The following is a 25,240-nucleotide window of genomic DNA, read 5'->3' as shown; positions in this document are numbered from 1 at the left end:
TTTGGGTTCTCACCCGTGAAGGTTCGGGTTAGATTATTGAGCTTCAGTAACCCATGCTTATCGTAAGAGGCAACTAACGGGATCGGGTGGTCAGGCTCGCTGACTTGGTTGACACATGTCATCGGTTCCCAATTGCGCAGATCGATGCTCATGCTGTTGATCACTGGATTGTCTGGTCCAGACTTGATTATTTACAGATCGCCCCCATATAGCTGGAATATTGCTGAGTGCAGTGTAAAACTAAACTCACTCACTCACTCATTGGGCTTCTCAGTCTGAGAGTATCATTGCAATGGTCATGGGTATCACTGAAATGTCTCATCTTCAATACTCCATTTTTGGAAGTGATGTCACAACCTCAGTCGCTCAGATCACAAACTTTACTGTATGTCTGTGTTTTGGATTGTGCTATTGGAATCAGGTCAAACCAAGCTATGGTACGGAATGAGTTCAAGGTATTCATCATAATAGTCAGGGGACACCAATCCCTGGATAACCAAGGATGGAAATGTTTGTCACCTTCATCTCTCTTGAGTCTTTCCAACTTCAAGCAGCCTCATAACAATATGTAACTTGGGTCACAAGGATTAAAGACAACACGGCACTTCCTTTCAACAGGCGATCATCATGGGAGCTCAGGGGCGGTGGGGTAGCCTAGTGGTGAAAGCGTTTAACACAACCTTTGAATCCAAACTTCAACTCCCTGTCTACCAAGGGTCGGTGGGAGAGCCTAGTGATTAAAGCTTTAGCTCATCACACTGAAGACCCTGGTTCAATTCCCCACATGGGTACAATGAGTAAAAACCATTTCTGGTGTCCCCAGTGATTGCAAGAAAATTGTTAAAAAGCGGTGTATAAACCATAGACATCTTATTTCCAGCATCATTTAATTCACAAAAACACTTTTGAACAGTTGAATTCAGTTGGATTACCGAGACATATGTATTGACTTCTTATTTCTAGCATTATTCAAATTCCAAAAGCACTTTTGAACAGTAGAATTCAGCTTCATTCCAGCTCTCTACAAATGCTTAGTTATTAATCCATGTGTGATGGTGGTCTGTCAGTATCCTGTCCAAGATGATCATGTGGTCGATATCATGAGCATCGATCAGTGGAATTGAGAATAAGCGACATGCAATCATCTCCTGAAGTTGTCACTCCTTATGACAAGCAATAGGTTTTGGGGGCCAATGTTCTTACCCATGAAACCTGTGAAGATACGGATTAGAATTGATCTTCAGTAACCCCTGCTTGTTGTAATAGGCGACTAACGGGATCGGGTGGTCAGGCTTGCTGACCGGTTGAAACATGTCATCGTATCCCAATTAAGTAGTCTGATGCTCATGCTGTTGATCACTGGATTGTCTGGTCCAGATTCAATTATTTACAGACTGCTGCCAAATACCTGGAATATTGCCATATATCATGAATATTGCTGAGTGTGCGGCATTAAACAAACCAACCAACCAGCCAATCTTACCCATAATCTCCACAATACTGGAGAGGAATACAGTTAAGACCTACATGTATGTATGTACAAGTTAAAGGCATAGAGCTGGAAACCCAATGTACGACCTTCCGTTCAATATTCCACTGAATCCAACTGACATGCAGATCTCATCAGGTTCCTGATTTCTCCACCCAGGACATTTCATGCTATCATCATGTTCATCGGAACAATTTAAAGACATTACCATTGGTAAGGTCAGCGATGTAAAATCCTGGAAACCAGTCATAGAACTGATGATGAATTATTCAGATCTTTCCCATGTTACAACATTAGCTGGACAGCTCTTGTAAGCCTTGACAGTCTGTGCTCCACAGATCACAGCAGAATTCAGACAGGGAGCTACTCATGGTGATAGTTAGAGCTTGTTGGGTCGGTTCGAACAGCCTGGATCAGCCTGCAACCGGAGCATCAGAGCTTTGCCATACTTTGTACTAATGTGTCATTATCACCTGATTGTACCATGGTGTTTATTGATGCAAAGACACGTCCTCTGGCCTGTTAGTCCAAGACTAGTGAAAATTCAAAGTTAATTTTTTTCTGTCAAAGTCTAAGTACAGTAAATTATGTTTATAACGAACTGAGGAATATAACCAACTATTTTTTCGGTACTTGCAACTTGCTGTATATTTTAGTTGAAATACATATAATGAATGTAGACTGAATTAATATTGGTTGCTCTGTTTTTTGTCTGTTATAACCTAGTTTACTGCATTTTGTGTACACCACTTGTCCGAAATGCTCTAGGGCAAGCTGCTTGACATGGTCAGTGGCTTGTACCCCTCATTCACCATGGAAACACATTTCTGTGATGTAGTTATGATAAAACACTTGTTCCTAAATGTAATGGAGGAAACTAATTCATGCTCTATATGCTTGCCTGAATAATGAATATGGTAACCTATCAGAATTAGGTCAGAAAGGTTTAAGTGAGTGGTTGCCAGCAAATTTCGCCCCCAGGGCATGGTCCATGAGTTGTCATGCATAATCTGTTAGGCGTAAATTTGATAGATCGATTGATGTGTCACTGGCCTCTGCATTAAAACTAAAGTGCTCTCATTTTTAGTTTACCTTATCTAAAGGTTTATTGCACTTCTCCAGAAGTCTGTGGCACTGAAAGTCTGCCTTGATGATTCTAGCAATGGTGTATCTACGTAATTATTGTATTATGATCTGATCATGAACATGGCTGTTGGTAAGAACATTGAACATGTAACTTAATGTTAAAATAACATGTGGCATACAACAAATAGCTTTGTGTCTTTCTCGGCATGACTTGTTCTTTTTGAGTTGTGGGAAATATTGCATTCTGCAAATTTGTAAATTTCTAAACTTGAACGTTGATGTAAAAATTATAACTACTGTAGCTTCACAACCTTCCTTCAGGTGTCTCTACATAGTTTGTGTACTGATATACAGGCTTATCCTGGGATAGGTGATACAGGTAGCGTATATAGTTGCTCATTGAATTGTCTAAAAGTAGAGTACTACAGATTGGGATTTGAACGTAGTAGTGTCAGAAATTGAATAGAGTGCCACAGATTGCTGGATTTGTAATAGTGTCTGTCAGATTTGAATGGAGTGCCATAGCGTGTCGTGGTGTCAGATGTTGAATAGAGTGCCACAGATTGCGGTTGTGGTATCTGGATTTGAATAGAGTGCCATAGTGTGTCGTGGTGTCAGATGTTGAATAGAGTGCCACAGATTGCGGGAATAGCGTCTGATTTGAATGGAGTGCCATAGTATGTCGTGGTGTCAGATGTTGAATAGAGTGCCACAGATTGCGGTAATAGTGTCTGGATTTGAATGGAGCGCCAGAGTATGTCATGGTGTCAGATGTTGAATAAAGTGCCAGAGAGTGTCGTGGTGTCAGAAGTTGAATAGAGGGTCCCAGAGGGTGTCGTGGTGTCAGAAGTTAAATAGAGTGCCAGAGAGTGTTGTGATGTCAGAAGTTGAATAGAGTGCCAGAGTGTGTTGTGGTGTCAGAAGTTGAATAGAGTGCCAGAGCGTGTTGTGGTGTCAGAAGTTAAATAGAGTGCCAGAGTGTGTTGTGGCGTCAGAAGTTGAATAGAGTGCCAGAGTGTGTCGTAATGTCAGAAGTTAAATAGAGTGCCAGAGTGTGTCGTGGAGTCAGAAGTTGAATAGAGTGCCAGAGAGTTTGTGGTGTCAGAAGTTGAATAGAGTGCCAGAGTGTGTCATGGTGTTAGAAGTTGAATAGAGTGCCAGAGATGGGTAGTGGTGTCTGGATTTTGAAACGTTCCTACAGATTGGTAGTTGGGGTGATGTCAGAAATTGCCACACAGAGACTTGTTTGTAGGGTCAAGTACTTTCTACTTTAACAGAATGGGATAATGTTTATCGACTTGTAATGAATTATCAACTTTGACTAGTCTCTACCCATTACAATGCTGTGAGGATTAAAAAAACTGATACAGTTCTAGCAGAAGCTTCAGCTGGTGCCAGACAGCTGCAGGGTGGTTGTATGTACTGCCAATACATGTTTTACTGGATAGTTGAGACAGATATTCCACAGACCTGGAAGGACTAGATACAGAGGTAGAGCTGACTGAAAACAAACCACTGAAGCTAAAACACAAACACATGCACTAAACACATGTTATGATGTACACACGGCACATTTCCAGTCTGTTTTAGCACCAGGAACATTTTACCTACATACTACCAACATACCACTCTTACATGATGTGCATCACATGAACCACTTCAGCTTCAGCATGAAGATTTGATGTGACAGGTATAAGCCCTATGTTGCTGTTGTTAGTATCTGGAGATAGCTGATAATGATGGGGTATTTTTGTCTGTGTTTCAGGAAAGCAGCCAAGTAGGAGACCATAGCTGCCCCTGTTACTTCTACTGTACCCAAGTGTTATTCAGGAATGGTAAGTGTCTCTGATATCTTGTGTCCCTGGTTATAGCAACAGTCATTGCAACATAAGGCTGTTGTATAACACGTATAACAGACATGCCCACAATGAAAGGCTTATAACAGGCATGTTGACAATGGAAGGCTGTTTTATAACGTTTATAACAGGCATGCTGACTATCAGAGAGGGAGGAAAAAACAAACTTGAATATGTTTTTGGGGTCATTGTTTTTTAAACATTCTGTGATGAAGTTCAGTCACTTATTTATTTCTTTGGTACAGAATCTTCATCAATGTGATAGCTTGTCAGAATATATTAATGGTTTTTACAACAAGAATTGACATGGTGCTGAGTGGGAAAGAGCAGTGCTATGCCAAGCTTCCTGTCTATACACTGTATAATGTGATGTATGCCTCTGAATGGAAGAGGTCCACTTTTTCCAAGATCTGTAGCTATTTATGAAATTGAAATAAGGATTTTGCCAAACATTTACTTCAGGATATTTTATGGGGTGCAATCTAAAAGATTGGCTGAGGATATGTTTGACTTTAAGGACTTGTGTTAGCTCAGGACACTGAAATATGAAGCCTTTGTTTGCCACAGTGGCATCAATCAGGTTTCTATGGATTTTCCTGATTTTTTTATGGATGAACAAGTGCACTGAGGGAATTATTATATTATGGAATGATATAATTGGAGATGGTTCTACTTCAGTGATACTATATAGAACATTGTGTGTAATTTTGTCATGACAAACAATGGCTGTTTACATGATAGGTATAGTGCTTAATTGTGGTTGAAGTGAGATCATTCAAGTTGAATAGTATGTTTATCACAGATTGGGTCATTGTGATGTATCATTGCCTTTGACTGCATAATGCATTGCTGGATCGACCATTGGCTCAGTATGAAGCTGTGGGCCTCTGATGTAATAACCATGTTATACCAATCTGCTATTACAACTGTGACACAGTGGGATACACTGGAACAATAGGGGAACTGGCTCAATATGGTTACAACACGTGTGTCAATGTGGTTATTACAGCAAACAGACAATATGATAATGTATTTATGCTGGCAGTGTGGTTGTTACACGGTGTACAATACTGATACATGTTACTTCATTGCTCCAATATGGGCACAATGTGTTTGGTACAAATATAATCTTTGCAATAGGAATCAGTCCCAACTATTTATGGTTATTATTTATAAAATGTAGGGCTGGTGGTAGCTGTTGTTGCCTAGGTTACTGAGGTGGAATTGGGAGTGGGGTTTGGGATTGATTGGTAGGAGAGGAGCGGGTTTGAGTGGGTGTTGGAGAGAAAGGTTGGGTCTTGGGATCATGATTGGGTTTTGAGTGAGTGAGTATTGCTTAATGCTGCATCAGCAGTTTTGCATCTATTTGTGCCAAGATTGGGAATTATGTCGTAAACATTCCCTCTGGATTATGGTTGCCAGTTTCCTGTGGTATCACAGAGACATACAGAAATGAAAGAGAAAAAAGTTCTCTTAAAAAAACTAAGTCATAGTTATCCCTAGTGGTATGCCTAAAGAGTTACGCAGTTATCTCCCCTAGCTGTGATGTAACAACATTGTTCTCCCCAAGCCCTCATATGTTTTTCTGTATGGGATTTGAAAGAGAATGTTTGGGAAGAGGGTTTTGGAATGATGATTGGGAGTGGGTGTTGTGAGATGGGTTTGAGAGGATGGATATTGGAAGCCCCTTCTAACAGTTTGAATCATGTTCTTGTCCCGCATCATGTTCAGAGTAAAAATGTAACTGTTAGAGCCATGTGTATGATACAGTTCATGTATGTGTGATAATTATGATATTAATAGGGGGCAGCCATGGAAGGTTCCAATCCAGCCTGCAGGACAGTGTTATATGACAAGAGCAGATGCTTTGGATGTTTGTACAACTCGCTGTCATCATAATTGTTTGATGATGATTGAACTGAACTATCTGCTGAATGGAACAATTGTCTCATGAGGATATGAAGTGTAGTGGGCCTCTTTATTTCATACATGTTGACAAGTACATCAATGCAATTATAGTTAATAGGATGGAAAACTGTGTGGGTGTCAATGCTGTCTCTATGGACTATTGCAGTTACGTCAGGCTTGGAGTCTTCTGTATTAACAGGTGGTTTATTTTGTCTTGATTATGTTATAAACCGGTTATGATCCTTAGAATTGCTGACTGGTGTATAAAAAAGTTTACACACTTACACACCATGGTTTGACAAAATGTTTTAGACCACAGTAAAATATTGAATTTATTGCTTAGAAATTGAAGAACTTGCTGATTTTATCATTTTTGACTTATTGATCAGATAGGAAGCAGTGGGGTAGCACAATGATGCATTCATTTCCCAATAAAGAACTCTACCTTAGGTGTCTCGCTGACATTATTTCGGGAAACGTTGCTAAAAAGCAGCATAATTAGTGCTCAGTGATGCCATAAATGCTGTAATTGTGTCTGTATCTCATTGGTCGTTTGACACACACCTCTGAACCTCTTCTCAGTTGTATTGCAGCCCAGTCTCATCAACACAAGCATTATTGTCAGACAGACGTGCAAGGTTAATGACACCCATGTTCTTCCCTACTCCTGTGAGATACCCTCGAGTATTATGTGGGACAGTTAAGATGATGTATATAATGCGTATACACCACTGCTTCAGTGAGAACGTAAACCAGTTATCAAGGGAGTCTGAATTAGAGGGATGCCAACTGTACCGTTTTATGAATGGCAGTAGAGAGAAACCTTGAAAGTGGGTCTGATAGTTTGACAGTTGGTTAGATGTTTGTGGAACACCCAGTTGCAAGTCAGGAGCATCAAGGCAATTAACATTAGTTCTGGACTATTAGCTATAATTTTTTGTGTGTACTACTTGTATGGATAATAAGTTTTTCAGTTCAAGATGCTGTTAGCTCACTTTTCGAAGGAACACTATCATAGGTTTCAGGTTCCATGTTCACTGGAGACCCTGGTTGGCCAAGTAATCTACGGTGCCACAATAGGCTCATGGGCAGACCAGAAACCCATCTTCTTGAGTTTGAATCCCAGTTCACCCTGTTTATGTTTCTAGGTCTGACAGCACAATGCCATGCTGTTCAAGTTCTTTAAGTTCTGAGACCTTTATCACTTGGGGCTTTATTTCCTCATTAAGCTCATTTGCAGTGAAATACCTGGAATCCTGTTCAAAGCAGGGTTAACTTAAATCCACTTACTCAATGTTCATTCAGCTTTCTTCACAAGAGGTATATTTGTGTTACTGTTACTGTTCCTGTTGATCTTGTCTTCCTACCCTGACAGCAGGGATTATACTCACAATATTGATCACAAGATTGTCTAGTCCAGATTTGTTTAATTGCAGCTGTCATAGGATCTTGCTCTCTGTGGCATTAAGAAACAAACTCGAAGTTAAGACATATTTTTTTCATCTTACAAATATTATTACAGTAAACTGCATTTATAACAAACTCAAAGGGATCTCTAATTTTGTATTCTGTTTCATTTGAGACAAGTTGGCATATGCTGGGGACCAGAATCCTCACATGACCAGAATGTTTAGGATGGATTGTAAATGATCGGCTTTATGTGTCCAACACTTTCAGGTGGTAATGAATGGATTGTCAAGTCGACATCACTGGCTTCTCAAACACAGGGTTATTGATCATTATTACTATTCTCAATAGACTCCTACAGCTTCCTGTTTCCTGGCTGACAGTTGCACCAGCTGAGGCTAATTTCAGAGTTATACCATGGGAGGGTGATAAATCTGTACATGCAAGCAGATACTGTTATATAATGTGTGCTATATGCCATAGAGAGGCCCCAGAAGGGAGGTAATGACAAATAATGAGTGTTGAGAAATGCTTCAGCATCATGTTTTGTGTATAGCAAAAGGTTTATGGTAGTGATGTTTGTCATTTTAAGACACAATTTTTACGATTATTACACTCTGTAGTATAACAGAAATAATGTTCAAAGTAACATAATACTGAATCTACTCCCTCAAGGGTCTCCTGTAAAATTACACTGACCGGATCTTCCATTTTTTTTGTCCTTCGTTCCTTGTATTGACATTGAGGTGAATGTACTTTGGGTTGTTTACCAGTGTTAAAGCTGTATAGCTTAGATCTGTAAATATCTGGTCTGGACTACATAGTCCAGTGATTGACGTCATGAGCATCGAACCACACAGTTGGGATACGATCGCATGCACTCACTCAAGTCTGACCACCCAGTCTATGAAGTCGCCTCTTACGACCCCAGGTTGCTCAGAATGTTTTGTCAGTATTGGAGAAGCAGGAAGGTATTGTTTCATTGATTGATTATAATTGTTTATTGGTTACCTGTAATCTCTTTATCGCCTTGGACAAGAGTACCCGGTTAGATTTTTCATACACCTCCATATCGATTGTGCAATGATTGTTTTTATCTGATTTATTCGTTAACTATAGATGACAATAGATTAACATGTTCAAGTTAAGTTTGGGCTTGAATGAGCTGTAGCTAACGAGACATGGTTGGTGATAAACTTTCAATTTCTTTGATATTTTGAGGAGTATCATTGTTTGGAGTTTTTTTTGCCTCAAGCTCTAGCTCTGATTTCTACCCATGCTGAGGTATCCCTTACTGTTGCAACAGAGGTCTGAAAAGTGATTTATGTGTTTTCAGACAGCACAGGTTCTTTTATAGTCTGTCTCACAGTCCCAGAACCACATTAATTTCCCTACTGCCAAGCCCTTTCTGCAGTGCTAAAGCCTTAAATAAAGCAAGTCTAGATTTCCTCAGGTTCAGGAATCTCTGGTCTCCCTGGGGCTCCTTTTCAATATAAATGGGCTTGTTTGTTACTATCAAAATTATATATATTCAGAGACTAAGCCTTAGTCTAGTTCTTTTAGTGCCATTACAGTTCATTTCTTGCATGACATGAGATACTGGCATGAAATATTAGCACAGAACAAAAGTTTCCAAATGTTTTACCAAGGCTTGTTTAGCTGTATTTTTTCAAATGCAGGGCTCTGAGTGGAACTGGCAAAGGAAAGGTGTTCTGTCTTTGCAGTGAGTTGGTCACATCAGATCTCTATCAAATCTTCTATCTGAAGCCTGTTAACAAATCATTTGAGACCTGAACCGTAGATTGCCTGTCAACATCAGTTAGGGTGCCTGAATGGCGAGGATGCTGAACAGTGCTGCACGGATGAGAAGGTGGTGCTGACATGTATGAATATTCCATCAGTGAAGAGACTGAGTGTGGTAGCTCCAAGCTATGTTGATGGTGGGGCAGATGGATCTGACACAATAGAATGAGAGGAGATGACACGTCTGATTCCGTTGGCCATATTGGAGGGGGATTATGGAAAGTATTGGCATGACGAATGAATTGAAGCTGGATGACAGTTATTTCGGCAAGTGACTCATGTGGAAAATGTCAGATGTCTATGCAAGTGGATTTTACATGGTTTCTTATAAAACCTTTCCTTCACATATGCATGAGAATGTTAGATGATGAAAGACTCAATCATAAAATAGTTAAACCTATTGGTCTTGCCAACAATGTTTTCAAGATGACTTTAAAATACAGTACTTGTTGGTCCCTGCTTGGCGCTCGGCATTAATGGGTACAACAAGGACTGGTCGGCTCAGAGTCAGTTCAATGTGTCTGAGTGGGAATTCATGCTTCACTGTGGCATGGTATCTCAGTGAGCTAGCACTATAAAACCAGTTTAAGTCTGGGCTAGTACAAGCAGCCACACATACACACGCATGCACGTCGTTCTATGAGTGAAATATTCGTAAGTACGACATTAGACCCCATTTCACCTCACCTCATGTAGGCTTCAGATACTCGGTTACAGTATGCAATGCAAGTCTGTGTTTTTGTTTCTGATATTGCTAAAGCTTGACATTTCTCAAAGCTGAATTATTTATTAATCAAAACAATGTGGCATCCATGACCTTGGAATGACAATTCACAAAGAGTAAATGATTGATGTTCTGATCGTGTAAGAACTCAGCAGAGAATGATTAATCATGATTTTACAAAAGTTGGATATAATGTCTTATAAACTGTAATCAGCAGAGGTTTACACTGGTTTTGTTATGTTCTAAATATTTATGGGATTTTATTTCTTATGGACACAAAACTTTTCTTAATGTAAGTTACGAGTCTGCTTCCCAGACCCTATAGGATATGTAAAGTAAGGAGTCCAATTCAAGTCTAGAAAGGTCGAGATTGCTTCTCCAAGGTGAGGTGAGGTGAAATGGGGGTTTAACGTCGTTCTTAAGAATATTTCGCTTATATGACGAAATCCATGCTTGTGTATGAGTGGCTGCTTGTACTAGCCCAGACTTAAGCTGGTTTTATAGTGCTAGCTCACTGAGATACTGTGCCACAGTTAAGCATGAATACCCCATTCAGACACATTATCCTGACTCCGAGCTGACCAGTCCTTGTTGTAACCATTAATGCCGAGTGCCAGGCAGGGACCACAAGTACCATATTTTAATTTATTTTGGTATGACTTGGCCAGGGATCGAACCTGAAACCTTCTGCTCTTTTGGCGGACACTCTAACCACTACACCACGGAGGCGGTGTTCGAGGTGAGAAAGATGGACACGAAGGGCAGTTGGGGGTAGTGGTCATGAACATGCTGGTTTCAGAGCAGTAGCATGTGAACTAGTGTTGGGAATTGGTTGAAATCTCACAATTGATGTTGCTTCATTACCAACGAACAATCATCGAAAAAAATTGGTTAGCGTCATTTTTCAGATTTTCCTATCCAGGTTGTTACTGTAGAAAAGTATAACATGATGCAGCTTGCTACTTTAAAGTGATGACTAATATATCATGAACATAAACTTCCTGGAGTCTTAGAGAAATATTCAGTCATGACTTTTCAGTTGGTGGAGTGAGTTTTCTAAGAAATAAACATGTTTTTAGGCCCTGACAACTTCTAAAACATGTTCCATTGTCAAGTATTTCAAAGACTAAAACAGTAGTTCCAAAATCGTTTATGTTCAATTATGAGAAAATGTGATCAATCGATTGCTTGGTCGTTTGGTCACTGCGACCAATCTTTGATTATTTCAATTAATCGGAACACCACTAATGTGAACAGAACTGATTGCTGACAGGGGCAGGTTTAGAGACATTCTACAAATGTGAGCATGCACTTTCGGTTAGTTCCAGAACTTTTGAGTTGTTCTGGGCTCATTTAGGATTTATGTATTTTTCTTTTGTAGATAAAAAAATGTGTGTTTGTCTTCAATTGAGACTACAGAGGTTTGTTTACAATGTGTGTTTATAAATGAGACAAGAGAGCCTGGTATAAAATGTGTGTTTGCCTCCAAATGGTGTCCACAGAAACAGGTTTAAAATGTGCGTTTGTCTTTAAGTGAGACAAGGGTAGGTGTCCACTTGAGGCAAGCCCTTGGCCTGAAGATGTGTGTCCAGGCTGAGAGAAACACTGCAGTCCAGCCAAGATGTCCATGATTGGTTCTGGCAGGGAGGACAGAGCTAAATTGAATGTTGTCAGATTAATGATTGGTGATAATGGAAAATGAACTTGGCTCCTGAAGTAAGTTTTTCACTTGCCGATGCCCCTAAGAGTCTGGTCTTTGACGGCTTCATTTCATCAATAGCTGGCAGTCAGCTCTGAAGAAGTACAACTGCCGTGGCTTTATAAACATGATAATGCATTGTGTCTTGGTCTCTTATTTCCTGTTTTCATAAGGAAGTATTTTGATGAATTATGTACAAGTGATAATTATAAACATCTTCCTGGTTGCTTGCTTTAGGTGGGATATTGTTTCCTTGATTTCTTGGTTAAGGACAACATTTCCTTATTTTCACCATTTTCACCATCACTGAGCCCATTTCTGGTGTCCCCTGTCATGATGTTGCGGGAATATTGCTAAAAGCAGCAAAAAACCCCGCACTTACGCAGGTGTTCTAGGATATATTTTTTTCGGGGCAGATTAGGTACCAACTGGAACAGAGGTTCTGCAGCCAACTGCACTGTCTGGCTTAGTGTGGAGTCCTGTTGAGCATTTCCATAGTTAGCGAACATTCTTAGTGTTGCATATAATCTTTGGAACTGATACTGCAATCCTAATTGGAGATTTGGCAAGCAGTTAGACTTTTAATGAGGATTTCAAGGGCTTACTGCCTCTTTGGATATCAGCGTTAACAGGGATGCTCCCCACTATGCATCATTTCAACTCCTCAGCCATGAGCTTCACTAGCATCTTCCTGGCTTTGTGGAATAATGGTAAAATCCATGCATTCTGACAAGGAGTAACAAAATTAATCCTTCCTCATGTATGGTTCGAAAATTGGGCAGTATGAAATTGTTTAATTGTGTATGGTGGCATTAGGTTCACTTTGACATGTTTATGTAGATCCTAAGTGGACATGGTCATCTGTTCCACTTTGTCACCAGTTTAAACACAGCCAGGCAACATTGTCATCCATCTGTTTACAGTTACAGCGATGAGAAGTTTCCACGGATCCAGATTTGATCGCTCTAGGGTCATTCTTGTGAATCGTCTAAAAATTCGGCCCCCAACTACCCTGACGCCTTTTCCTCTTTTTGTACTCAAACCCATTCTCATCCCTGCAGTTAATGTATTGTTGGATCATATTTTATTGGACAGCAGTGTTATTTTGCGCTATAACGTTGTGTGTCGTGTCACACAGGCATCGTAAATACTTGGATGATGGCTTCTGTTAAAGATAAAGTTGTTTGTTGGTTGGTGACTTGTTTTTCAGTTGTTTATGCAATGAGAGAAAATTTGAAAGATGTTTCTAATCCTTGGAAAACCCAAAATACAATGATAGTCAATGTTTCCATCAAAGGGCAAACACAGGTCTTTGTCTTGTTCCATCTGTAGTCCATCAGACTGTCAAAGAGGATTATATACCCCGCATCTCCCCTAAATTAAACCACCCCCACCCCACCCACCCCATAGTGTAGTGGTTGTTGCATCTGCCTTGAGTCTGTCAGTGGCATTATCCCCTTGGCTGTGTCATAGACTCATACCATCAGATGTCAGGAGATTGTACTTGTTACTTTGCGTGGCACATGTAATGATGCAATGGTCCCAGCAGTGCTATCTCCAATGCCCAAAGAATGTTGACCTTGTATGCTATATTGTCAATGTCAGTTTCGCCAATTGTGTGGTATTTCTACATTACTGACTTTTACCTTACTTTCCAGAACAAATAAATATTCAGTAACAAGGCCTTTTCAGCATCTCCTTTTCTTCATGTCTTCCTGGATTTATATAAATTGGAATTTGTGTGTTGGATGCAACTAATGGTATCTTTGAAACATGTTCACAAAACCCAGTGTGATTTGATGTTAAATATGGATGCCATGGCAGCCAGATGGAAAATGTCATTTAGCTCAGGCATCTATGCATGTATGATTGCGTAACTTGATATATATGCAGTAAACAGGTGGTAGGCAGTCTTGGCAAAAAGCATGTAATTGGCCAGCAGGAAACTGTTTCCTGGCCTCGTGAATATTGGCTGTGGATCATTACTGAAACAATAAATATAATTCGTATCTGAGACTGCCTCAAGTGTAGTGGATAGAGCATCTGACAGAAGGGCAGAATGTTGGCAGTTCAACTGGCGCCATCAAATCAAATGATGTTCAAAGATGGTATTTGTTGTTACCTTGCCTGGTGCTTGGCATTAAAGGAAGAAAACATGGACTTGTCTGCTCTGAGACCACACACTATGTCAGTGTTGTAGCCATGTTCAAATGTGGCATGGTTTTGTTTGTGGGTATTTAGTTTGTTGTTCAATGCTGCACACAGCAATATTCCAGCTTTATGGTAGCGGTCTGTAAATTAACAAGTCTTGGACCAGACAATCCAGTGAACCATAGTACTAGTCCACTGAGAGTCCACTGAGTGTCCACTGAGATAAAATATGTGTAAATGTTTAAATGTTTAAATTGATCACAGAGATTCTGAGGCGTGAAGATCCGGGTTAGATCTTCAGCAACCCATGCTTGTCGTAAAAAGGTGATTAACATGATCGGGTGGTCAGGCTCGCTGACTTGGTTGACACATGTCATGTCATTGTATCCCAATTGTGTACATCGATGTTCATGCTGATGATCACTGGATTGTCTGGTCTAGACTCGATTATTTACGGACTGCTGCCATATAGATGGAACATTGTTGAGTGCGGTGTTAAGCAGCAAACAATCCTGAAGTGTGATATTTGGAATGGTATTGTCTGTAGCTATGGAAGTGATGGAGAAGTAGAGCATCAGATGATATCTTAAAGTAATGTTTCTGACCCAAGCTGAACACACCATGTCTGACCCCAGTGCTCCAGGATATGGCCTGTGAATCCTTTATACAAGAAGTTGGACTGGTAGCTGTTAATGCAGTAACTTCCTTAGTAACACTACGCTGCTGCTTGAAAAGCTTGATGGATGCAATAAACAGAAGGGACATTAAAATATTTTATAAAGGAATATATACCCTTTTTATAAAACCTGACTTCATAAAAGATAGAAATAATATGTTTATCAAAGAAATTATTCTTTTATAAATATATGATTTTGAAATCTAACACTTCTTGATCTAGTTAGGCTCATGTCTACTGGGTCTTTTTGAGACATCAATTAGGGAAAGAAAACTAGTTTTTATGAGCATTTGTAAGCTGATCTCTGTCATGAATGAGGTAGTTTAGAACAAGTATTATAATATCTGCTAGTTGTGTTCCTGATGAGGACAATTCTATGCAGGTAAAATTTATGATGTGGTATTGTCTTGCAGCATCTATTTAGGAGACATTAGCCGAGATACACACATCCAAACATTGATTGGAAACACGATTCACAGCCACATCACACGCTAGACCTGTGTCTTACCCTGCCTTTATTTGTCTCTACTACGGTGCTTTGTCCAAAGTCAAGGTCATACTAAGGATCCTGGAACAAATTCTTGATTGAACATGATGCTTCTGGTAATGTCTGTATGTAGATCGTGGAAGATTCTACTATTATAGGCTGTGTCCAGAGGTCAAGTGTCTTGTCTATCAATTGATTATGTAAAAATCAATGATACAATTTCAGTGTAGCAGTATCTTCTTGGAGGAACATTTTGTACTTTACTTTAAACATGACTCAGTCTGTCTCTCAGACCCTAGAGAATATATTGGAGTCCAAGTCAAGTGTAAAATGATTTGGCAAGCCTAAATTGCTGAAATTAGGATTGTTCTTGGGTCAAATTTTTGGGATTTTTAGATATATATTAGCTATAAATATTAGCTGCTGCTTTGTCTTATCCAGATTTATCTTCTACAGGAAAATGTGAAAATATTGACATACTGAATTAAGATATGTGGCACAAAGCCAAATGCACTTACGTACTGAAGACATTTGCCATTAGGGGGACAAATTCACAGACTTATCAAAATTTAGAGAAAGGTCTCTCAGTTTACAATACCTTATGTCATATGTAGCTAATGGCAGTTTCTGGGGTGGTTGGATAGCCTTGTGGTTAAAGCGTCTGCTTGTCATGCTGAAGACCCGGGTTCGATTCCCCAAATGGATACAATGTGTAAAGCCCTTTTCTGATGTCCCCTGCAGTGATATATTGCTAAAAGCTGCTTGAAACCATACTCAGTATCTCAATATGGCAGCCTCTGTGAAAGGACAGATCTACTGATAAAAAGATTGAAGCTCAATTATTAGAATCAGAACAGTAATTTTAATTGAGCAATCTGTTGCTTGGGAAAATGTTACAACATGAGGTTAAAAGTTGAAAAAAAGATTCTTTTCATGAAGTTGCAATTATCTTCTGTCATTTTCTCATACTTTTTCCATGTTGCTAAGAAAATTGCTTCATATTTGCTACGGGGTGAATCTTGTCTTGGGTGTTATTTGGAATAATGCGATTAAACAGTGCAATATTATTTTACTCTTTTGTTTTCATGGACTGACCTACATTTTGAAAGTAAATAATTGTTTCAATTATTATATTTTCTTACAACATTTTAGAACAGGTATTCATGTTGGAATAATCGTTTCACAAATGTTTGGTTAGTTTTTTGTTTGCCAACGAGGATTTTGCTATCTGTTTGCTCAGATGATGTGCACATGGTATTTCGTTCAAGGTAATTATTGTATATAATCGTCAGTTTATCACATGAATTGATTTTTTGAAATGGGAAGTCTGCATATTACTTCCTGCTAAATCTGAAAACAAAACTGCCTTAGGGAAATATTGACTCATGATAACAGTAATGATTTTTGTGGCTATAGTTCCTGCTGGTCTTTTCTAGTGTTCTAATGACTGGTTGTTGATTATGTGGGGTGGACTGGTATTATATAAGGTTGGCTGGTGTATATTGGGTAGTCTGGTATTATATGGGGTTGGCTGGTGTATATTGGGTAGACTGGTATTATATGGGGTGGGCCGGTGTATATTGGGTAGACTGGTATTATATGAGGTGGGCTGGTGTATATTGGGTGGACTGGTAAGGTGAAGTGGTATGTATGAATTGATGTATTGGTGGACTGGTATTATATGGGGTAGGCTGGTGTATATTGGGTGTACTGGTATTATATGGAGTGGGCCGGTGTATATTGGGTGTGCTGGGGTTATATGTATATGTGTGGGTTACTATTATATGGGGTGGGTGATATTATAGGGTGTGCTGGTATTATATGGTGTGAGCTGGTGAAGTTGTCAGTGTTGGGGGAACTCTAAGATACAGTCCTCAGACCACTCTTACTGGCCAACTCGCCCATGTTATATATACTGGTCAGACACTCACAGACACACTCACAGACAGACTTGAGAGTTGTAAATATGTATTGTGTGACATTCCAAGTTTATACAGATTAACAGAATCATGTAAAGCTTCACTTACACTTCTTCACTTCAAAGACAGATGCTGACTATGGCATTTGAGAGTATTGGATGTGACTAATATCGAACTACATCACCTCCCTGTCTGTAATATATGTCACTGTCATTCTGTCGACCATAGGTCAGCACTACAGCTTGCCAGTGTCACTCTGTTGAACCAAGGGTCAGCGCTCTAGCTTGCCAGGGGTTACAGCCATTTCTTCTTTTCTGAGCCAAATTGATCGTTTATTCCTATCATTCATAAATAGGCAAATTGCTTTTGTGGCTAATGAGTACATTTACTTTGGAAAGTGTTCAGATAGACCTGTATCTCTGCTTGCATGGCAAGTTTATCCCTTTCAGGCTTGATTACAGAGTACAGGGTATCATGTCTATATTAGTGTCATTGGCACTATGTGCCTTAAGTTGTCAGTCTTCTTGTCTGGAACATTTAGTCTTCTCAAATGGGCAGGTTCTGGACTGAATGAAATTGTACTTCGCTCCAACTTTGGACTGGCATCCGGCCATTTTAATACATATATGTTTTATTGGGTGCTTAGATGGTATGGGTTGGGTGTGTTGATTGTGTGGTCAGGGTTGGAAGGGTGAATAGTAGGATGTAAGGTAGGTAGGTAGGTAATGAGGTAGGTGTGTGGGTGGGTGAGTGGGTGGTAGGTAGTACAGGTTGGTAAGTGGCTGGATAGTTAGATGGATAGTGTAGGTAGGTAGGTAGGTAATGAGGTAGGTGTGTGGGTGGGTGAGTGGGTGGTACGTAGTACAGGTTGGTAAGTGGCTGGATAGTTAGATGGATAGTGTAGGTAGGTAGGTAGGTAATGAGGTAGGTGTGTGAGTGGGTGGTAGGTAGTACAGGTTGGTAAGTGGCTGGATAGTTAGATGGATAGTGTAGGTAGGTAGGTAGGTAGGTAGATGGGTCTTTGGAAACTGAAACAAGGATGTTGGTGCATATTGATATAATCTTTCACATTATTGTCTGATAATAGGTTTTCAGTCGGCATGCCTTTTTGGATGGCACTGCTCACTCGGTTTGTAAAGAGGGGTGTTGTGTCTCACAGACATTGAAAACTATAGAATGATGGCTTGTGTTTTGGAGAAAGTTATCTGGAGAAAGTTACTGATATATTTTATAATTGTTCTTCCGATCAATTGTTCACCCATAATCTTAGGATATTATGTTTCATACTACTGATAAACCTGTTATTTCCATGAACACTGTCCTGTTATGGTGAAATTAATAACCGTATTGAGGTGACTCCTGACAGGGTTTGCTCTGTCATATGTACAGTTTGATGTCCTTTTGGAGATCACACTGGCAGAAAATGGAGCTGGGAAAGGTGCTGGGGCACTGATGCTTGTCTGTTTTGTATCGAAGTGTCTCCCGAGATTTGATAATGTCTACAACAAGTGATGGTCCTGGTTATTAGGTGCAGCTTTACTGATGGCTGTTTAAACAGTGTGAGATTTCATCGTACAAAACCACAACTGCATACTTTTCTCAATCCTTAAGGGAAGCCACTCAATACAGTGGTTATATGGTTTGAAAAAAGGTATGGAAGCCCAAGGGTGCTATTTGTCAGTAACAGAATTTTTCACGACTGAGGCATTAGATCAGTGGCTGAAGTCACACTTATACCTCAGTGACATGATATCTCAAGGCCGCAATATGATATGTATTATAATACATAGGCAATATGATAAGAATTTCCAATGGTATAATATATTCTTGTCTTATCTCATGTTGTGATTTGTGTCATGTTACACATATTTGTCGAATCACTGGGAAACCTTGTTAAATTTAATATATTTGAGCATTTTTAAAAGCTACTGGTAGACACGGTCCAGCAGCTAGTTTTAGTCATGAAATTGAAATGCCAATTTGCAACACATTTTGCAATATTTGACAGATAAAAATGACGAAAGTAATTTATTGTAGCAATTATATTATCTTGTATATTAATACAGAACAGAATTGTATCGTATATCACATCAACTCATGAAAACACACGATGTACCAGTGTAATAAAGTATCATTTCACCCCTTCCTGACAGCTCCATGAATGAGTGAGAGAGTAAGGTTTCACATCATTTTTAGCAATTTTCCAACAGTATCATGGACAGGGACACCAGAAATTGGTGTTACATGTTGCACCCATGTGGGTAGCCTTGTTCCAAGGCTGTACTGAATGCTGAGTAATGGATGTATAGTAATTCTATCATTTAAATTGCAAGTCTAGAGAAGCAGACTCTGGTGTCCCATACCGTGTTTTTGCTTGAATATTGCTAAAAGCGGCGTAAACCTAAACTCGCTCACTTACTCACTAGATAAGCAGACAATCAGATAGACAGATAAGGATGCCAGTCTGTAATTTATATTATCAGTTATGCAATAAATTATTACCATAGAGACTTGAGCAAGTCTACTGTGTGGATAATCAAACCTGAGCCAAGCGAATAACTTAACCACTAGCCCACCCCACCACCCGACATGTCCGTGATTTATCCATGAGGTAATGTTGGTAGTTACTTCTCAGTACATCTCAGAATTCAACTTCATTTCAAGTAGAATTGTAACAGCCGTTCTGCGTGCAGGTTTATGGATTATTGATAAGTCAGTTTTCTTATGTAGGTTATTATGTCACTTCATTGAAAAGCTCGGTTCCAATTCAAGAATACGAAGGTATTGATTCTACAGCGAGACGACCTCCAATTTCAAACCACAGTAGGTTTATCTCCTAATTCAGTTTTAATATATAGGTTATGACAGAAATTTATTGAATTTAGATTCATTTTCAACAAAAACATTTCATCTTGCCAAATACTCAACTTCCTACTGAGTACTTGTGAGAAGCATCTGGATAGGAAGAAGCTGTAGTGGAATAATTCAGTGCTATTTATGTGTACTGTTGGCATGGAAATCCTTCTAGAGCATTCTACTTGTTCTGAAGGGAACCAGGTTTGGCACCTCTTCCTATAATCGTTTGACTATCAAGACATGATTTTTCAATATGGTATGAATAATGAGGATCGGTAGTACCAAGTATGAAGCTGCGAAAATCTTTCAGTTCAGTTGATAATTGGGCCAGTGGGTTTCCAATGTCAAGTTCTCAACCTTGGGCAGAGTTTACTGGTTCAACAGACAGTATGCTTCTTTGATTCATGGTTAGGGCATATTAAGAGTGTGGCGTACTATTAATGACCCTAGGTGTTCATATCTTTTCTAGCACCAATCAGTAATCTGCTGTTTGCATGGCCACTGGGCAAGACGTTTTTTACATACATTAATGGAATAGACTAGATTGATTTGTGGAGTTATGGTGTGCAGGGATGTTGGGAATGTTTAATCAGTAGGAAGAATTGATATGATTTGTGGTAGATATCTTCAAATCAGTTGCCCTGGGTACAAGAGGTATCGACTCCTGATAGGCTGCATGAAGAAGGGAAGTGATTTGATAAGGAACTGGTTTAGAGACATCAGTCAGCCTGGGAAACTGATTTTATCAGTCTGACATTGGGTATATATGTAGGCGTGACTGTCCGGCCCAGTTTGTGGTCACTATGCTCACAGCATGGCCTGTGTCACAGGTTTTAGTAGAGAAAATAACAAGGTTTCCTGGCTCACAGATTGCTTAAAATATCGATTTTTCTTAAATCAATTGGATTTTTGGCGCCATGAAACATTGCAGTGGTTGATGGAGGGAAATGAGAGAGGCAAGTTTACTAACATGGTGGTCTGATGTTGCAGTGTGTCAGATTGATAACAGCGAAAAGTGAAAGAAAAGAACAGATTGGAGAGAGCGTGATTCAAAGATCATTCCTTAAAAAAAATGTCAAAAAAACTTTTGCTCATTTACACTTGTAATTATTAGGTCTTCATGTAAGTTGGTTCTCCGTTTGATCCACGTGATCCGCAAACATGTCTGGGTTGTCATGTTAGCATTCATTAGCTGATGGTGGAATTTGGATGTTGGAACAGATTCTAGCAATCCAATGGATGGAGAAACAGAGTGAGAGATCTTATCAATGTCTTGAAGTTGTTATCAGGAAAACTTGTTTTCATATTTTGCAAATGTCAACTTTATAAATTTAGTTTGTTACCATGGTTACAATATCCATGCTTTAGTATTTTTAATGATACCTGAAATTGAGATTCTGTCTTCTTGCTCATGATGAGACATAAAATAGCAAGGACATTTTACATCTCATTACACTTGCTCACCACAGAGTCTTCTCTGTTGTCAAATATATTCGTTTTCCTTGCTATATGACCTTATATCAGCAATTGGTAATTTGTTATGGGTAATGGGACATGTATTTTTCATCAAGGATTGTTGTAAACATATTGACCTGACTCCATGAAATGTTTTTTTTTTATCATCCCTTCCCATGAAACCAAAACGTTTTTATGAAAAGTGTCAATGACACCCTTGGACTGTCTCCTGTATTATGATGTTCTTATGAGATTGAAATCATGTCCAAAGCAGCATTGAATCCTCTCACTCACTCACTCACTCACTCACTCACTCACTCACTCACTCACTCACACTCACTCACTCACTCACTCACTCACTCACTCACTCACTCACTCACTCACTCACTCACTCACTCACTCACTCACTCACTCACTCACTCTTACGATTAGGCAACAAAAAATATGTATCTGTCTTATGTATAAAGTTGTATGCATAAACCGTATATATCCAGACACCTTATTTAACACTGTGTCCTCGCTGGTAATAATCCTGATCAGCCAGCTAGTGTTGTAGTTTTGACTGTATTGAGCAACAGTGAGGGCAGCCTCTGGCTTCTGTCAGCCAGCCTTTATCAACCATGAGACCTCTTCACCATCACAGCCCGTCATCAGACGCGGGCCAGGAAGGCAGGGTCCTTGGGACAGGAAGTGTCTCCCAACAACAAGGTCCTACATCCAACTGTTCAGTTCAGATAACTACATGCAGATCAATACTGTCGGACTGATAGACCGGGCAGGATACATGGGGTTCACCTGTCTTAAAATCAAGTTACAATCAATTCCAGATCAGAAGAAAATCAGATATGAGGAAGTGGTGGTAAACCATGTGTTGGTCCTTTTGAGGACAGAAAGATTCTGTTTTCTGTGTTACGGATCTTCCTGACTAATATGTGCCAGTCAGCAACAGTTAAAGATGGACAAGTTGAAATGAAAAATGTATGAAAAATTTGACATATGCATACTTACAATAAGATAAAGAATTTTTTTTTTTTTAATTCAAAGAACATTTTGAACAAACCCTTTTGTAAAATAAGAAATTGCCTGTCCTTACAAATGTGTTAACAGGTAATTTGTGAAGACCCTCCCTTGCATTTTTGTCATGACCCTTGAACCTGGGATGATTCTGATGAGTATGAATCTCTTTACCCCACAAAAATGCCACGCCATTTCTCTATCCCAAACCTGATCCCCATAACAAACCCTTCCATTATTGAAACATTCTTTCTATAAATGAATACAGTTCTTCAACATGTCCTAATTTCTGTTATCAAAAAGGTTTTTCTGAAATAGAATTTACAGATGAAATGTTGAGGTGATGGGCTGGTGTTATCTGCTAGGATTTCCGCTAATGATTAGCCTCTTTGGGCCGAGTACACCGGATATCAAGTTTGCCTTGATTAATTCACTTCCTAATTGATGCACTGAGCCGATGGCTGTCTTCAACAACACTGACTCTGTGATGCCTTTGTTGGTCATGCTACTGACTGAAATATGAGGGGGACTCTTAACATTGTGGTAATCACCTCTTGTGACGGAACAGTGCTGTCATTGGGGATCTTTACAGCCTCACTGCCTGATCATCTTTTCTAAATTACAGACGCCATATAGCTGGAATATTGCTGAGTGCGGCGTAAACAACAAACCAACCAACCCAAATTACAGTGTCATTTTGGTTAAATTTATCTGGAACATAAAAACTGTTGTTTTTTCTTTGCATTGATGGAGTTATGCATAATTTTCCTGTGGAAGTGTTTAGAGCTAACAGAAATTTAATCTGTTACAGTGTTTTCTGTGCCTTAATATTTTGTATCATGTATGTGTGGACTTGTGTATGAGGGGAAACACATGTCTTGCTTATACAGATAACCAATATCTTCTGAAACAGGGAAATATATAGTCTGTCTCACAGTCCCTGAACCACATTATTTTCCCTACTGCCTAGCCCTCCCTGCAGTGCTAAAGCCCTAAATGAAGCAAGTCTAATCACTGGTCTGCCTTGAGCTCCTTTTCAATTTAAATGGGTTAATTTGTTACAATCAAATTATATATTCAGAGACTAAGCGTTAGTCTAGGAAATATATAATGTGCAACAGTTTTCATTTGGGATTACACTTTTTCAGTAAAGTACAGATTTAGTCCTAGACCAAGTGCAAGAAAAGTACCCTTCTTTCAGGATCTCACAGAAGCAATAAAAGTCTTATCCTGTAATTAGTATAACACCTCCCAGCCTCCAGAATTCTTTGTTACTGAAAACAAACAAGCTTTACCCCACTGAATGACCCACACAACCCACTTGTCTCAGAATCAGCCATACTTCCAGACATGAAGATGTAGGTTAGAGACTAGGTATCAAGAATGAGATTAATAGTATCAAGTACATAAGATTGGATTCTGGTACTTTTGGGGTTTAGTCCCATCCAGGATTCGAACCCTCACTCTCAGACACAAAATCAGTGATCTGACCCATCCCAGATATAAATGTTTCATTTGACCAAAAAAGGCATTGTGTATAAATATGTAATACATCTTTTTTATTGATTATTATTGACACAATAAAATGGACATGCATGCAAGTTTGAATTAGTAGTGAATTTACCTACTCAAATACCTTCATTTCTTCATGTTCCAAGAGGTAGTCTTTCATTATGTGACAGATTAAGTACAGTAATATGATTAGGTTGTCTTCTATTCATTTTGAATAATATATTTACTCACATCAACAGCCAGGGTTAATGGAGCCACTAAACTCCTTGAGAAAATATATTTAAAACACTATAGAAATGTACAAGTGCAGTATTGTCAACATGGCAGATGATAAGGTTGACATTGCCGTCTGCTCACTAGTGCATGGTAGAATCAGTGTCTACGATATATTGATGACATTTGCATCACTGAGTAGTTCCCTGTGGCTACAGTTATCTGATGGTTGAAGGTGCAGCTATGAAGGATTTCCTACTTTATGACCAGGATTGAGGCGAACATTGATGCTAGCTGTGTTTGCAGCTGTTGCTTTCTCTAGATCATCTGTCCTGTTGATCACTTGGTGGTCTGGTCCAGAATCGGTTATTTGCACACTGCTGCCATATGGCTGGAAAATTACTGAGTGCGTCGTTGAAACAGCAAACAAACTTACTAAGATTATCTGTCCTGTTGATCACTTGGTGGTCTGGTCCAGAATCGGCTATTTGAACACTGCTGCCATACTGGAAAATTACTGACTGAAACAGCAAACAAACTTACTAAGATCATCTGTCCTGTACATATTTCAATAGGACTTGGTGCCATGTGACCAAGGCAAGATGTGATTGAGTGTTGGGTAATGTCAGTTCTAGTTCTATGATGGTTATTTGGACTACAGCTCTGATCGGTTTTCTGTTCTATGTGCGTCTTTATATTTGCATCAATGAAATGTTGGTAATAGGACCTAATTTCTAACAGACCTTTCTTAGGAGTCTTGACAACTGTGACTAAGATTGATAAGCTGATGAAACTCTTTTTCTGTCCTTTTTGATATCGAAATTGATTTTATAAAACTAGGCCAGGAAAAGAGTCCTCCCATTTAAGTTCAGTCAGGCATACTGCTTTGTACAAAAGTCGAATGCTTTGTGGTGGAGAGGGACCATTATTCTGAAGTACTGGGATCCAGACAGCTACGTTTCCTGCTTACGTAGGACCATCTGTC

General features: G+C 39.4%; 1 protein-coding gene across 1 annotated transcript in view; it reads left to right on the top strand.

The window, feature by feature from the left end:
- LOC124275065 (calcium uniporter protein, mitochondrial-like) overlaps window positions 1–25,240 on the top strand; it is a 113,240-nt gene that overhangs the window by 4,551 nt on the left and 83,449 nt on the right. The window contains exon 2 of the mRNA XM_046710538.1: window positions 4,341–4,410. Coding sequence (XP_046566494.1) covers window positions 4,341–4,410 — 70 coding nt within the window. The remainder of the gene's footprint in view (window positions 1–4,340; window positions 4,411–25,240) is intronic.

This window comes from Haliotis rubra, unplaced genomic scaffold (assembly GCF_003918875.1).
Source record: "Haliotis rubra isolate DU_JTF1 unplaced genomic scaffold, ASM391887v1 Scf198, whole genome shotgun sequence".
NCBI classification, from domain to species: Eukaryota; Metazoa; Mollusca; class Gastropoda; order Lepetellida; family Haliotidae; genus Haliotis; species Haliotis rubra.
This window is presented reverse-complemented; position numbering and strand designations above follow the sequence as displayed.